At 39.8% G+C, this 14,712-nt stretch overlaps 1 protein-coding gene across 3 annotated transcripts in view; it reads right to left on the minus strand.

The window, feature by feature from the left end:
* The window catches only part of SMC4 (structural maintenance of chromosomes 4), a 46,716-nt gene that overhangs the window by 5,111 nt on the left and 26,893 nt on the right, over positions 1–14,712 (minus strand). For all 3 annotated transcript variants that reach the window (XM_081007763.1, XM_081007764.1, XM_081007762.1), the window contains exons 8-19: positions 14,320–14,460; positions 13,818–13,968; positions 11,506–11,670; positions 9,397–9,630; positions 7,562–7,747; positions 4,689–4,850; positions 3,902–4,127; positions 3,737–3,816; positions 3,019–3,171; positions 2,168–2,294; positions 1,431–1,620; positions 202–346 (exon numbers count right to left, since the gene is read on the minus strand). In XM_081007763.1, coding sequence (XP_080863889.1) covers positions 202–346; positions 1,431–1,620; positions 2,168–2,294; positions 3,019–3,171; positions 3,737–3,816; positions 3,902–4,127; positions 4,689–4,850; positions 7,562–7,747; positions 9,397–9,630; positions 11,506–11,670; positions 13,818–13,968; positions 14,320–14,460 — 1,960 coding nt within the window. The remainder of the gene's footprint in view (positions 1–201; positions 347–1,430; positions 1,621–2,167; positions 2,295–3,018; positions 3,172–3,736; positions 3,817–3,901; positions 4,128–4,688; positions 4,851–7,561; positions 7,748–9,396; positions 9,631–11,505; positions 11,671–13,817; positions 13,969–14,319; positions 14,461–14,712) is intronic.

The raw sequence follows: 14,712 nt of genomic DNA on the forward strand, positions 1-14,712 counted from the left end.
ATGATATAAATAAATTGAGCAATTGAATCATATTTTCTCTTAAATACAATTTTTGCTGGTGTTGAAGACTTGTAGTGGATTTTATTACCACATGCATTAAAACTCTACTTGTACATCACATACATTTTTAGTGTTAATACACTGTTCTGCATCTTTTAAAACACACCCTATTTAAAGAATGTAAGTTAGTATCATACATACTTCAGCTTCTTTGCTGTCATTCATAACTTTAGCAGCTTTTTCTTCTAGTGTATTCAGCTGTTCTGTTAAGTCTTGGAGGGCTTTTTTATTCTCTTCAATTTCCTTCTCAGTGTGGAGAACAGCATCTTCTGATTTATTTAGGTTTCTATCAAATACAATACAATAATAAAGTAGGTAAGAAGCCTCTACTCTACTGACATTAAAACCTTGAGTATAAATCAAATTTAAAAATGGAATATAAAACAAAATATTGACATTAGAAGACTGTGATATGATGGCCATCTTTAATTATTCAAAGGGATGTAACATTTCCATTTCGAAAATCTGTTTTCATTATGAAAAATACACACCACAGATTTTAAATTTCTATAGAGTGAAAGGACTGGAAATATAACTAACTTGCAACTTCTGTGCATTTAACTTGTGCAATTGCAGCGTTACGTGCTTGGCAGCTGGTCAGCTGAAATTGCACAAACTGAACACATGGAAGGCGGAGAATTAAAAGCTCTTTCTGCAAAGGGTTCTCATGGCAGAGCTTCACAGCTCTCAGACTTCCTTATCAGGCTCTTGGAAGAAGCTTCTCAAAGCCTGGTAAGCAAGGCAGAGAACTTAAAAGCTTGCTGCCTTGCGTGGGGTGCAAGGCCTGCTCAGTGTGCCTGCTTCAGAAAGGTAGGGATGGTCATGTGGGGCTGGTTCCAAAGTTGTTCTGACTATATGCAATTTCTGGAGACTACTCACCTACGTTTTCCTACTTTTCTATCATTTCCTGTGATACTTATTTCCTACCCCATTGTCCATGGATTTCCTGACACACTATTTTAGTGGCTAAATATAGTGGTACCTCAGATTAAGAATTTAATTCATTCTGGAGGTCCGTTCTTAACCTGAGGTACCGCTTTAGCTATAGGGGCCTCCCTCTGCCGCCAGAGAACAATTTCTGTTCTCATCCTGAAGCAAAGTTCTTAACCTGAGGTACTATTTCTGGGTTAGCGGAGTCTGTAACCTGAGGTACCACTGTGTATGATAACACACAACACAAGCACAGAATCTATTAGCACACAAATTAACATTTTAAGAATAGAAGCCTTTATTTTAAAAAGAATCAGCTACTATGTTGCAAATCCATTACTTGATAATTTTGCTGCTTGTTTTCTTTAAACACTATAATGAAATGAGTGTCCTGTTTATTTTTTATGTTGGTTCCAAAGGATATAAAATCATTTCCATACCTATCTGCTGTCTTGATTGCAACCTGAGCTTTAGTAATAGCAGAAGAACATTGATCTATTTCCTTGTTTATCTTATCAAGATTGTCTTGATGACCTTTAAGCTTATTATTATTTATGTCAATTATGAGATTATGCAATCTCTTTATTTCTGTTTCCAATTTACCAGCCTTTACAGCAACTTTGTCATAATCTGTAAGACAAAAAAAGACCAAAAAGAACCACAACTTGATTAATATTTCTAGTGCTAAATATATAAACAGTATGGTATGAGCAAACTACGTGTTCAAATGTTTATATGTTTACAAGATTTATTATTGTGCAAAATAAATGTATACTTAGCTATAATGCAATGAGTGCATTACTACAATTGTAATTTCCTAAACAGCATTTGTTAAATTATTTGCTTTGTAGATTGAATAGTTTTCTTACAAGGAAAATTATAACTACTAGCATCAGGCTTATTGACTAACTGGAAAGGATAGCTTTACTGAATAGAAATACAATAGACTCCAAATTATTGAATCTCTCATTAGATTTCTAGCAGATAGGAGTGAGGGGCACAAAGAGGTAGGTTCAGAAAAGTGAAGTTTTATATAGTGAGCAGACTAAAAGCTGGATCTGCGTGTACAGGTTCCCTCCCCCCACAAATGTGCCCATGGGCCAAAAAAGTGGGTGACCCCTAAAACACATCAATTATGATTCACCCTCAATTATATTTTACTGCAATGTTGACATACCTTCTTTGAAACAATGACATTTTCTCTCCATTTCTTTCTGCTTGATTTTGTCTGGAGCTGCAGCAATTACATTTCTTTCAAGTTCTTTAATCTGGATTTTTAAGTGAGCCTCTTGCTCTGACAAACTCTAAAGAACACAATTATTAATTACTATTAATTTCGTTTGTGACACTATTCCTTATGAGGCATCTAGCAGTGATTTACAACACAATAAAAACATATATAAAACATTTGCATACATAAAAATAGCTAAAACAGCCCACACCAACTAACATAATTATTTCAGGGGGGGGGGGTTAGACTGAAGGACTAACTCCAAGAAAGATCCTAACCTTGGACTTGGGAGACAGACCTTAACAAATAACTCTTAGATGAGAGCCTGTGCTGGCTCAGAATATAGGCAAAAGACCCCCAAGATAATTGCTGCCCACAGGCTTACCAGAAAACATTAGGTGCATTATAAGTTTTTAAGAACATTTTAATAGGGTGTACAACTTGCCTTTTGCCTTTTCTTTTTGGAGACAATTTCTCTTCCCTATCTTAAACTAGTTTGTCTGGCCTGCCTTTTCTAAAATCTGTGGGGGTTTTTTTTAACATTCTCTCTGGCTCAAACACTCTTTTCAAAATAACTGCTCTTAACATTCTTCCATACAATGCAGGAACAAGTATCAACAGCCAAAGCTAAACAGCCCACTTTCCTATTGCCTGTGTTTTGAACAAGTTTTAAAATACCTGAAATCCTTCATATAAGATAGTATATTTAAAGGATAATCTCCATCAGAAGACATGACTGGTGTATCCAGAGCTAAGAGAAAAAGCAGTAAGGTATCTTTAGCCGAACTTATGATTACCTGAATGTTTGCACTGTACTTTCCTAACGTGTTCCTCATTTCTCTAATGCTCTGGTGCAATTTTGATATTGCTTCTTCAAGTTGCACTTTTTGTTCCTGAAACTGTGTTGCTTTTTGGAGATCCTTTTGCAGCTGAGATTCCATTTTATTTACCTAGGGGCAAGTTATAAAATGTAAAAAAAGGAATGTATATAACATGCAAATAAACCAGGGATGGGGAACCTATGCCCCTCCAGATGTTACTGGACTTCAACTGTCAACAGCCTCAGCTAGTGAATGAACGTGGATGATGAGAGGGTTGTGTTTCAACACCTGGAGAGCCAACTGTTCTCAATACCAGACTAAAAAAGCCCCCAATTCATCAAAATATATTTCTAGACTTAATATAAGAAAAGCAGAGCTTTCAGAACCAACATAGCCCCTGCTAAAGGTTGGCTGGGGGTGTTACTATAAAAGTGCATCTCTGCTACCAAGCAAGCACACCAGTCCCAGAGGTCGCAGGGGCCAAAGTAGGGCATTCCATGAGCGATGTTCGATCTGCCAGATTGAAAAGTTCCTTCATTCCCCATCATATCCACAGATTGTGCCCCTGACCACAGCCACCCTGGCACTAGATGGGTATTTTCTGTCCCACTGATTTCACTTGGCAGGTAACCAATAAAAGATTCTTCCCACTCCTCATTAGGAATCCAGAAGGTGTTAGAGAAAGCATACTAACCTCATCTTCTGATGTTTCAACTACAACAGAGGATCCCATTCTACCCTTCATTACTTTTCCTCCACCACCGGTCATTGTACCTATGGAAGGACCAAGAACAAATTAGCAATTCTTTATTTCCCATTCAAATAAAACTTTAACCACAACTTTAAAAAATTTAAATACCTGATTGTTCTATGATTTGTCCTTGTAAAGTTACAACTCTCCATCTCTTGTTTTTCTGGAAAGCAACCCTTGTAGCCTGGTCCAGGTTATTAGCTACCAAAGTGTCACGTAATGCAAAATAAAAAGCACTGCGAACCTTCTCATCTTTAACTTTTACCATATCAAACAAACGAGGAATGTTTTCAGGAGTCTGGATTTTTCCCATGCTTTTCTCCCATACTGTCATCTGGAAGGATTAAAACCACCACAAAACCAGTAAACTAACCATCAAGAACTGCACAGGTCCTTGATATACCTCTTTAGTTTACTTTCATAGATCTTTGTTCATATTTTAATTGTTTTCAAATACTTTATTACAACAGTGCAATCATATACAGGCTTATTCAAATAAAGCTCACTGAACTCCATAGGGTTTACTCTCTAATACGCGTTTGAACCTGAAGCACCATTTTCCCCTTACGTAAATCTATGTTATGCAGATATATAACTCCTAGTATGTATTTACTCTTATATTAAAAACTGAGACTTTGTGATGTTTATTACAAACATGAGCTGTCACTAGTAAGACTATTTTAACAGGCTGTAATAAGATACTATTTATACAAATATACCTTACAGGATTTGTACCCATCATATATAAAACAGTTTTACTATTAGAAGCCATTTTAAAATCTAAAAAATGACACTGTAAAAACCAGCTGAACATAGTAATGTAAAAACAAATCTATATGCAACTTCGACTTATTCAACTTAAAAAGTTATCTATTTAAAAAAAGTTATTACAAACCTTGTCAAGCCCTATAAATGTTGCCACTCCAATGTTTTCCTTCTTCAAAAATTTAACACATTCTTGAGCGGTATCCATGGTGTCGACTACAATGTGATCTAACGCTCCACATGATGATGAAATTGCAACATCATACTTCTCATCTATGGCTCCCAAGTCTCCCTAGTAGCAAGAAAAGAAAGCACTTAGGTTAGTAATATGAGTACTAGACATCCAGTCCTAAGCATAATTGCATGTAAGTCCCATTGGTTTTAATGGATCTCAGCCCTTAACATAAAAGAACTTCTCACGTTGTCGTTTTAATGTCCTTTCACACTGCTCCCATGATTTAGGGTAGAATTTAAGCAGAACTCTCTCCTGAAAGCTATGGGGGAAAAGAGGTTAACTAAGAAATGATGACTCAGAACAAATGCGATGGGGTAGTATCTCAAAAGGCAGTTGCTCAAATTTGCATACTGTTCTGGCTAATCTCTTCTTAAAGTAGCTACACCTGAGCAGAATGCATAATAGGTTCACAGGGCACTTTGGCAATCAGCTTCCAGACTGGAGAAGAGACAGTGAAATATTACTAAATTGGCCTGAATATAAGCCACACTAACTTTTCATGATTGGAATTTGGAGAAAAAATGTGCAGCTTATATTGGCGACCTTACACCACTGGCAAAGCGGCACAGCTCTCCCCACCCCCACCCAGAGAGCAGCCCAGGAGCATGGGGCAACAGCGCTCAGCCCTCCCGCCGCTCCTAAGCATCCTCCGAACTGTCGGGCGGAAGGCCGCCGGCAAAGCGGCGCGGCTGCCCCCCAGGAAGCAGCCCAGGAGTGTGAGGGAATGGTACCCGTAGTCAGGTATTGTCTTTTTTTCCTCTCTCCTCCCCATAAATTTTATGTTGGAAGTCATTCTGCAAAGAAACAGTAAAGATGTTTGTACCTTTAAGAACTGTTTCTGTGAGCTTTGGGCAGCTTGGGTACAGCGGGTCATGACTACCAAAGGAGGAAAAGTTGCAGTTTGAACTTTGCCTGCAAGGAAAAAGACCCACAAGCTTTGTTGTTTTGTAATAAAACCTTTATTTGTTTGGTTTTACACCGGTCTCATGGTGTCATAGTTTCTGTCATCTGCCACTAGGGGAAAAAACGCCTCTAACATTTTAAAGGTGCAGCTTATTTGCAGGTGTGGCTTATATTCGGGCCAATACTGTAATGTAGGTGAATACAGAAAAAAGGTAGCTTGGTTACATTCAGAGATGCCAGACAAATGCTGCTGCCCAGTATTTTTGCATGTTTCCTTGAAGACTCGGGGAGGCTGAGTAACCTTTTCTTTAATTTGGAAATCAACTTTTGTCTTGGAGAGATGATTGTGCATGCAGTCTTCTCAAAAGCTGCCTCAGCATCTTCGGTTTACCAAGTACGACAACTTCCCCTGCTAAATATTTTCACTAACAAAGTTAGCTTACTCAGATAAAGGAAGAGAAGAAGTACAGTGGTGCCTCGCAAGACGAAATTAATCCGTTCCGCGAGTCTCTTTGTCTTGCGGTTTTTTCGTCTTGCGAAGCACGGCTATTAGCGGCTTAGCAGCTATTAACGGCTTAGCGGCTTTAAGAAAAAGGAAACAAACTCGCAAGAACTCGCAAGACGTTTCGTCTTGCGAAGCAAGCCCATAGGGAAATTCGTCTTGCGGAACGTCTCAAAAAACGCAAAACCCTTTCGTCTAGCGAGTTTTTCGTCTTGCGAGGCACCCGTCTTGCGGGGCACCACTGTACCACTGTGTATCTATCTGAAGGTTAGCTTAACATTGCCAGTGCAAGATCAGGTTGGGTAAACCTTGTAGCCCAAAGCAGAAACAGATCTTGGGGGAAAGCAGGTACCTCCCATAATTAAGTCTGCGTATTCATCAAGCTCAAACAGGCCATACATTATTAATATATAAGGTGATTGAAGAGAAAAAACACCTACTTCCCTAACTATAGATCTAAGAGAAGCTGAGTGGAATGACAAACTGCCAGAAAACGTTGGTCCTATTTATGTAAACCTTCATGGCCCTTCAGGCAGCTAAAGTTCTAGGCCTGCTCCAAAGGGTGGCAAGGATCTGGACAGCTGGTTGCGACAACCAATTATTGTTGTCTATGGAACCTTGATAGGACTGGGCATGAAAGCTGAAGTCCATTTGACTTCTGAAATGTTCAAAAACCAAGGCGCAGCTTCTGATTGTTTCAGGCGCCCAGGAAACAATAGCCGACAGCCACATCTGATGTTCGGCTTCCAAAAAACATTTGAAAACCGGAACACTTCCGGGTTTTCAGCATTTAAGAACCAAGGTACCACTGTACAGCTCTGCATTTCAGCATAGCTCTATGAAGGAAATGTTTCAGCGACAGATATGAAATTGTAGATGAGGCCAACTAAAAAGGGATAGAAGATATAGTTGCTACGTTATGTGTCTTTTGAGAGTGTTTCCGAAGATCTTCCTGAAGGAAGAGAATGTCCTTAACTTTTGCTATCCAGAAATTGATCCCATTAGAACACCATACAATTCCATTAGAAGAACACCATGCAATAAAACACCTGAAGGAGACAAATAGCTAAGCTGTACTAAAGGGAAGAGGGGATGTCTATGAACAACGCATATGCTGCAACAGGTGAATGAGAAATACAATAAAACGCACAACTAAAGCTGGCCTTAGAAGAATGGGAGCTTGAGAATGATGTGACTACTTCAAACAAGGCAGAATGCAAACTAAATTATGGGAGCTGCCTACTTCCCTCTAGTTCTATTCCTACCTTCAACCACAAAGTGGAGACATTACCCAATCTGACAACCTTTCACTGGCAATGGGAAAAAGAATAATACAGAAATGGTAAGAAAAATAAGAACTTACTAGTCTTCCATAAATTCCAGGGATTTTCCCAGACTTCATCTGTTGAAGTAAAACTTCAAGAACTCTTCCTCGACTTTTATTTATTGACAATGAGCTTCTTGCTTCTTCTACTTTCTGACGCAGATCTTGAACATAATTCTTGATGTTTGCTTCATCTTTTACAAGTTTATTAAGATCATTCTCTTTCTTAAACAAAAAAGGCATTAAATTATTTTGTTTTTGAAAATTCCAGAAGTAGTTCATTACAGAATTGAGATTTTCTAAAGAAATGGTATTCCTCTAGTAACAAACTCCACTATAGAGGAACTAGGCTGGGGTTCCCAGACTTTCTGGGTTAACAGGCGCATTTGAACTTTTAATGTCTAGGAGATGCCACCACAAATTTTCAGTCACAGACAAGCTGCCATAGAAGGCAAGTTCAATTAGAAACTGCTCTTTGGCAAACATGAGGAGCAGCCAGTCTTCTCCCTATCTTTGAAGCTGCAAGGAAGATCGACTTAGCCGTTCCCCCTGGCCCACTACTAGACTTTGAGTTGTTTCGCAGCTGTGGGACCAAAGTGCTTGGACAGTATTTTCCTCACAGGAATAAACTGGCAAACTGAAACAAGAAAAATGGTGGAAATTTTATGTCATTGCCTGAATGTGCTCAGGTGACAACACCCATCCAGCAACATATCCCTGGAAAGGGCAGGCAGAAACTTGCTTGAGAACGGTGGGCTGGCAACTCTTTGTTTGGCCACCGGGACCAGCCAATTATTGTAAATCCCTGAATCTACTGCTCATTGACTCACAAATAATTCTGAATATGGTTAACAGTTTTAAGGGACACCATAATGATCACTTCTAGACGTCCTGGTGCAGAAGTTCCCTTATTCAGCCAGATCATGAAATATATCATTAAATAAAACTTTTTCACACTCAGTATCTGCTTCCACGTTTTTGGCATGTATGGATATTTTAACAGTTCAATAGCAACTCTTTTCCACTTCCGTATCTTTCTGTTAGCATCACATACCACCTTGGGAAGTGGATACAAAGGATGTGTCAACAGCATACAAGGATTTTGTAGTTAGATGAAGAAACTGAATAGCACCTTTCAGGTTCTCAAAGAGATTATTTACAAAAATGTTTTATTTAAAGAAAAAACTGGTGACATCCCAACGTATTAACACCCACTGTAGAAACTGCACTGAGAGATGACCATCAAAACCCTACTCAGACTCTAGGATTAATGCCCATGTAAAAGGCATTTAATTGGGGCCACATCTTAAGGGACAGAACTAAATGGAGAAGAGGAGTGAATTATAACCTGGGTGCAGGCCCTCAAGATGGAACCTATGAACTGCCTATCCAGCCTAGCGGGAGAAGTTATCCTATTCAATGAGTGTCCTTGACTCCACTCTATCAAACTAGTTTAATGTTAACGAGCAGTGTACTGATGCATGCTGCTCAACAGCCCCCAATTCCTTCACTTGTGTTGTTACTGCATTGGAGTGGGGGAATAAGCCAGAAGCTGGCTTCATGTTACGTGGGAAACAGTACTTGTAGTTTGTTTCCCCCCAACAAACCATGTGTGCTGGTTTGCACAGAATGCAAAACTACCCTCTGGCTTGTTTCCTTCCTAGAGTAGCAACAGCAGAAGCGGGGGGGGGGGGGGGGCGCCATCTAAGGAAGTAATTTTAGAGGAACTATGCGGGGTGTCTTTACAGGTTTTAATACTATTGATAGTAATAGTTCTGACAGTCTTAACACCAAACATTTCTGGGGAAAGTAGTAAATTGCAGTATGAAGTTAAGCATTTCAGGAATATAAACAAATCTTCAGTAACGTCTAACCTTCTTTAGATCATGCTCAGCTTGAGGCAGTTTTGACTCCAGTTCTTTGATAGTGGCTAACCTTTCTTTAAGTGTTCCTGAAGCAGTCTGAAGAGCTTCTTCTGCTGCTTTAAACTGAGATACTGCAGTATTATGGTGACTAAGGTAGAGATCAAGTTCTGACTGTGCCACCTCCAAATTTGAACGTGCTTCATTAACCGTTTTGCTGAATTCCATGAGTTCTTTTTCTTTGTCCTATGAAAATGAAATTTGTAAAGGTCATATTAAAAAAACCAAAACCTTTGCTCGTAATTCAAGTGGTAATGCACAGATCCTGGCAATTCTCCCAGAATAGTTTTTCTCAGCTGCAATGCCAATCTTAAAAAGTAGAGATAAGCCAGCGACCCCCCCAAAAATCAGCTTCAGTGAAATGCTGATTGTCTCCTCCCCATCTAGAACTACCTCTATCAGCAGTCCTTCCACCTTGGTAAATCTTGAAGTCATTGGTGTGTGTAAAATGTATTTTCCTATTGGTTTTGCAGATGGATTCAATGCTGTCTTTTAACTTTACATGCTGTTTTTAGTTCTGCCTTTGTAAATAACCACAATATTTTCAAATATTTACCGTATTTTTCGCTCTATAGGATGCACCTTTTCCCCTCCAAAAATGAAGGGGAAATGTGTGTGCATCCTATGGAGCGAATGCAGGCTTTCGCTGAAGCCTGGAGAGCGAGAGGGGTCGGTGCGCACCAACCCCTCTCACTCTCCAGGCTTCAGGCAGCTATCCGCAAGCCTTCTGAGCCCGGCGGGGGTTCCCGCCGGGCTCCGAAGGCTTGCGGATAGCTGCCTGTTCTCCGCAAGCCTTCTGAGTTCTCCGCAAGCCTTCTGAGTCCCGTCGGGCTCCGAAGGCTTGTGGATAGCCACCTGTTCTGGGGGCTGGGGAAGCTCCAGCTTCCCCCGCCCCAGCCCCACGGCTAAAAGCCCCAGGAGCAGCGGCGAGGTTGCTCCGGCTTCCCCCGTCCCAGCCCCACAGCTAAAAAAAAAGCGCGGGCAGCTTCTCCCAGCTGGAGAGGTTGCGCGTGGCTAAAGAGGAAGCCAAGACAGCTGTCTTCTTTGCTCTTTTTGGGGGGGGGGAATAATTTTTTTTCTTTATCCCCCCCTAAAAACTAGGTGCGCCCCATGGTCCAGTGCGCCCTATGGAGCGAAAAATACGGTAAGAAGCCCTCTCCATTGGTTTAGCTGGGACTGTTTGGCTCCTTTCATCCCAAAACCATCTCTCCAATGAGCATTTTGGATAACAGTCTGAAAGTCTATATCAGAATTTGCTTTCTTTTTCACTCACACCTTATTGTTTCATCCCTTTTGCACCTGGTCTAGATTGGAAGGCATTATTTTAAACTGTAAACCACTTTGACAAAAATGCAAAATATAAAATACACTGCATGAACGACACAGATTAACTCAGATAGTTTCAGTTTATAGATACGTAGCAAGGGATTTAATCCAGCCATTCAAATAAATGGTCATGCAGCCCTTGCTTTGCTCACCCATAATCAATACTGCTCTTCCTTTTGCTAACAAGCACTACATTTCCCTTACTGGAGAATAAAAATAGCATTATGCACAAAGACACACAAGCAGATCTGGTTATCTGAAAAACCAACCAGACAGCCAGCCAGATTATGTCAACTGCCATTTTCCTCTGTATTCTGGTGTTAATACAGGAAAGCGAAAATCAACCTCATATGCATGCATGCATGGTTCATAGCTCCATATTAGTTAAGCAAGAGATAAAAGCAGTGTTGAATCCACTTAGCATAGTGCAGCCAATGAATGTCCTTAGTAAGAAACACTGGCCTTCAAAAGGGGAAATGCTACAAGACAGTAATAATGCTCATATGTATTTCCAGGATGTTTAGTACAGTGCAATGGCAATGCCACAAGTGTAAGCAGGTGTCAGCTGCTTGCAGGGAAGTAATTGCTACTCGGCTGGCTGCTTAGTTTATTCTGCAATATACTTTAACTTCTGTTCTGACCGAGAAGAGATAAAGAGAGCCTATTACTTGGTTAATTATGCTGATTTGCTTCTAGACTCCAGGGGAGATAGCTGAATGCATCAAGTGTACAAACCTCTTTTTCATTCTGCAATCCTTGAGTTTCCTGCTTAAGACTGTCCATAACTTCTTTTAGTTTTTCCTCTACCCTTTTCTTTTCTTTTTCTAGAACCTCTCTCTTAGCTGTTGCTTCACCAATAGCAGATTCACTACGGGCAGGAACACTTCTCAAGTCTTCAACCTATGAAAAAGGTAATGTAATTTTTTTCAGTTTGGGGAGCAGTCTCTCCAACAGGGAAACCAGTTTCACCAAACAAACTGCACTTCACTGGCAGATCTATTAAGCACAATTGTTCATAGCACAGGTGGCTTAGAAGAATTATTTCATATTTATTTATTTCATAAAATTTATACACTGCTTGATCACAAAAACTCAAAGCTGTTTACAAAATGATAAAACTATAAAATCAGGAAAAAAATCACAACATATTAAAACAGATAAGAGCTACAGGAGTTAAAATAGTATAACAGATTAAAATTCGTATCAGCATTTCTAAGTATCTGGGTAGGCTTGTCTAAACAATTATGTTATTATCAGGCACCAAAAATACAGTGATGGTGTCTGCTTGATATCTATAGGCAGCGAGTTTCAAAGTATAGGTGCTGCCACACTAAACAATTGGATTTTTACAAATGCAGAATAGGTATTACGTAGCACCTTGTAGTAGCACCAATTAAATATATTTGTTACACTTTATAAATTTAGATTGACAGTAACAACATGAAGGTGTAACATGAAAAGTATCCTATTATTTTTCAGGAAGATTCAGGCAATAAGATACACACTATAGCCTCTTTTGCAATTTTTTCCTTGACACATTTGCTCATGACGAATTCATTTCCTTTCTTACTCAGGAAAAGATCACTTACCAATAACTGGTTCACTAGAGACCAATTTCAGCTACTTTGGGAGTTATCCAACTAACACATTCCATCTGCACAATAATTTCTGCTTGTGTGAAAGATCTCCACCCCCCTTCCTGCACACACCCCTTCACCATCCCCCAAATCTGCTCTGGAGGCTTGGTGGAACCCCTAGAACAGATTTAAGGGGGCAGGGAAGGAAAGTTCCGTTACACTTGCAAAAATCCTTGTGCTGGCAGAACACATTAGTCAGATACCAACAAGAGAGCTGCCATAATTGTATAACCTTTTGCAAAGCACCTGCACTTATGTGGTAGCCCATGTCTATTGCTAAATATGCCTGTCTAAGTAGAAAAGTACAGGCTACAGAGGCAGCAATCATCATAAGCTTCTGTGGTTCAAAAATGTGGGGGCACACTGACCCCATATGAAGAAAACTGCATTGGGTAGGCACAGCCATTCTGGAATAACTGGCCAGTATCACCCTGCCATGAGGCAAAGAATGCGGGAAAGTGGCTTCCTTATAGAGGCAACCCAGATTGTGGAATTCCTCATCCTAGGAGATCCACCTGGCTGTTCTTCCTCTCCCCCCCTCCACTTTAGTGTGTTGTTTTATTTTGTTTTTGCCTTCAGACCTTATTGGTTAGGCAGACATTATAGTTGGTTAGATGACAAGGTGTGTCATTTTTGGATTGGTAATATGCACCTGTCTTTCAACTTTTTGTTCTACGATAATGGTTGTTAAAAGGGTTTCGTGTTTAATCTGTTTTGGGTGTTATATACAAGCAAGGCAGATATAAACTTTTCAATAAATAGTTAAAAATGATTTTATTGCACAAGAGATTATACAGGAATCCCTCCACTTACACAAGGGTTACATTCCAGGGCCCTGTGCCCATAAGTGAAATTGTGTAAAGTGGGGAACACTCTGTCAATGCCTATTTTCCACTGCTCTCCAGCTCCCCCTATCCCAATTCTCTCTCCAATCCAGACCAAAATATAGAGTTCATGCTCTGGGGCTGGCTGGAGGACACGAGGGAAAGTGGCTGCTGCACTACCTCACTTGGCACTGTGCTACCTCACTTGGCAGTGCAGTTGCTGTTGGAGCTGTGTGAATGAACTGGTGGAGTCAATCCAGCACTCCCACCAGTGTGCTTTGTGCACCCCCAATCTCCCTGCTGCACCCCTCCCAGTAAGCAGCAGTAATTCCACTGCAGAAAGGTTGCTGCTGCTGCACTCCACCGGGCCTCTTCTACTAGGAAGCATCCCACTGAAATATAAAAGTCTTACTTCAGAGTATAAAATATTTTAGGCTTGGGCTCCAGATTTTATTCTTAAATTTTTAATAGCACATTGAGAAAACGCTTTCAGATAGATAGCATAATGAAGCAAACACTGACCTTTTGAAGTCAATTTTCAATAGTATTTTGACTAAACTTATCAGAATGAAGTTTACAGGCGTACCTTTTCTTTATCCTTCTGAAGCTGCTTCTCTAGTTTTTTTGACTTGCTTTTTGCATGTTTTAGTTTTTCCCTTACTTGAACATCCTCCAAATCGAGCTGCTTAAATGTATTTTTATTTTCTTCTATGAATGCTGTGATTTTATTCAGTTTTCTAGAAAAAGAGGAAATATACCAATTACCTTTTCAATCAGTTAAAGACTGTATGATCATACTAAGCTAGTTTTTTTTAAAAAAAACCTTTTACAAAGTATATATATATATGGGGTGTTAGGTGAGGGGTAGTATCTCTGGTGGACACATTGTGCTCCTTCTGGGGAGGTCACCTCAGTGGTCTGACTTCACTCCTGGAGGTACACTCCACTGTCTCCCGAGACAGATGGATGACAACAACAAAGGAAGCAAAGTGTCATGCTCATTGCACAAAATGCACCAAAACAGCAACATGAATGCAAATTTCAAATATTGTTAACGCCTGCAAAGTAATAGAATTATTAATGTTTACTTTTCAATTTCTTTCAGAGCTTTATTCTTATCTTTCTTTTCATCTGACAGTTTACTGCTTTTCTCATTAACTTCTTTAGTATCTTCATGTATTTCTTCTTTCTGGGTCTCCAGTCCAGTTATCTGCTTCTGCAACTCATAACTTTAAAAAAGAAAAAGATAGGTTTCACACATCTGATAATGCAGACAATTGTTCTCATCGTAATAAAGATACTAAAATAGTTGGGAGAGATCCAACATTGTGCCAGCACACACAGCAACTTCTTTGTCCTCTTCACCCATTGAAAATCCCTTCCAAGGCAGATTTTCTTCTCTTGGCCCTCCATGTTGGATGAAGAACTTCAACTCACAACTCCACTTCTGCCAAAGGCTTCAATTTTTAAATCAAATCATA

This window comes from Podarcis pityusensis, assembly GCF_964106645.2.
Source record: "Podarcis pityusensis genome assembly, chromosome: 5".
Lineage (NCBI taxonomy): Eukaryota > Metazoa > Chordata > Lepidosauria > Squamata > Lacertidae > Podarcis > Podarcis pityusensis.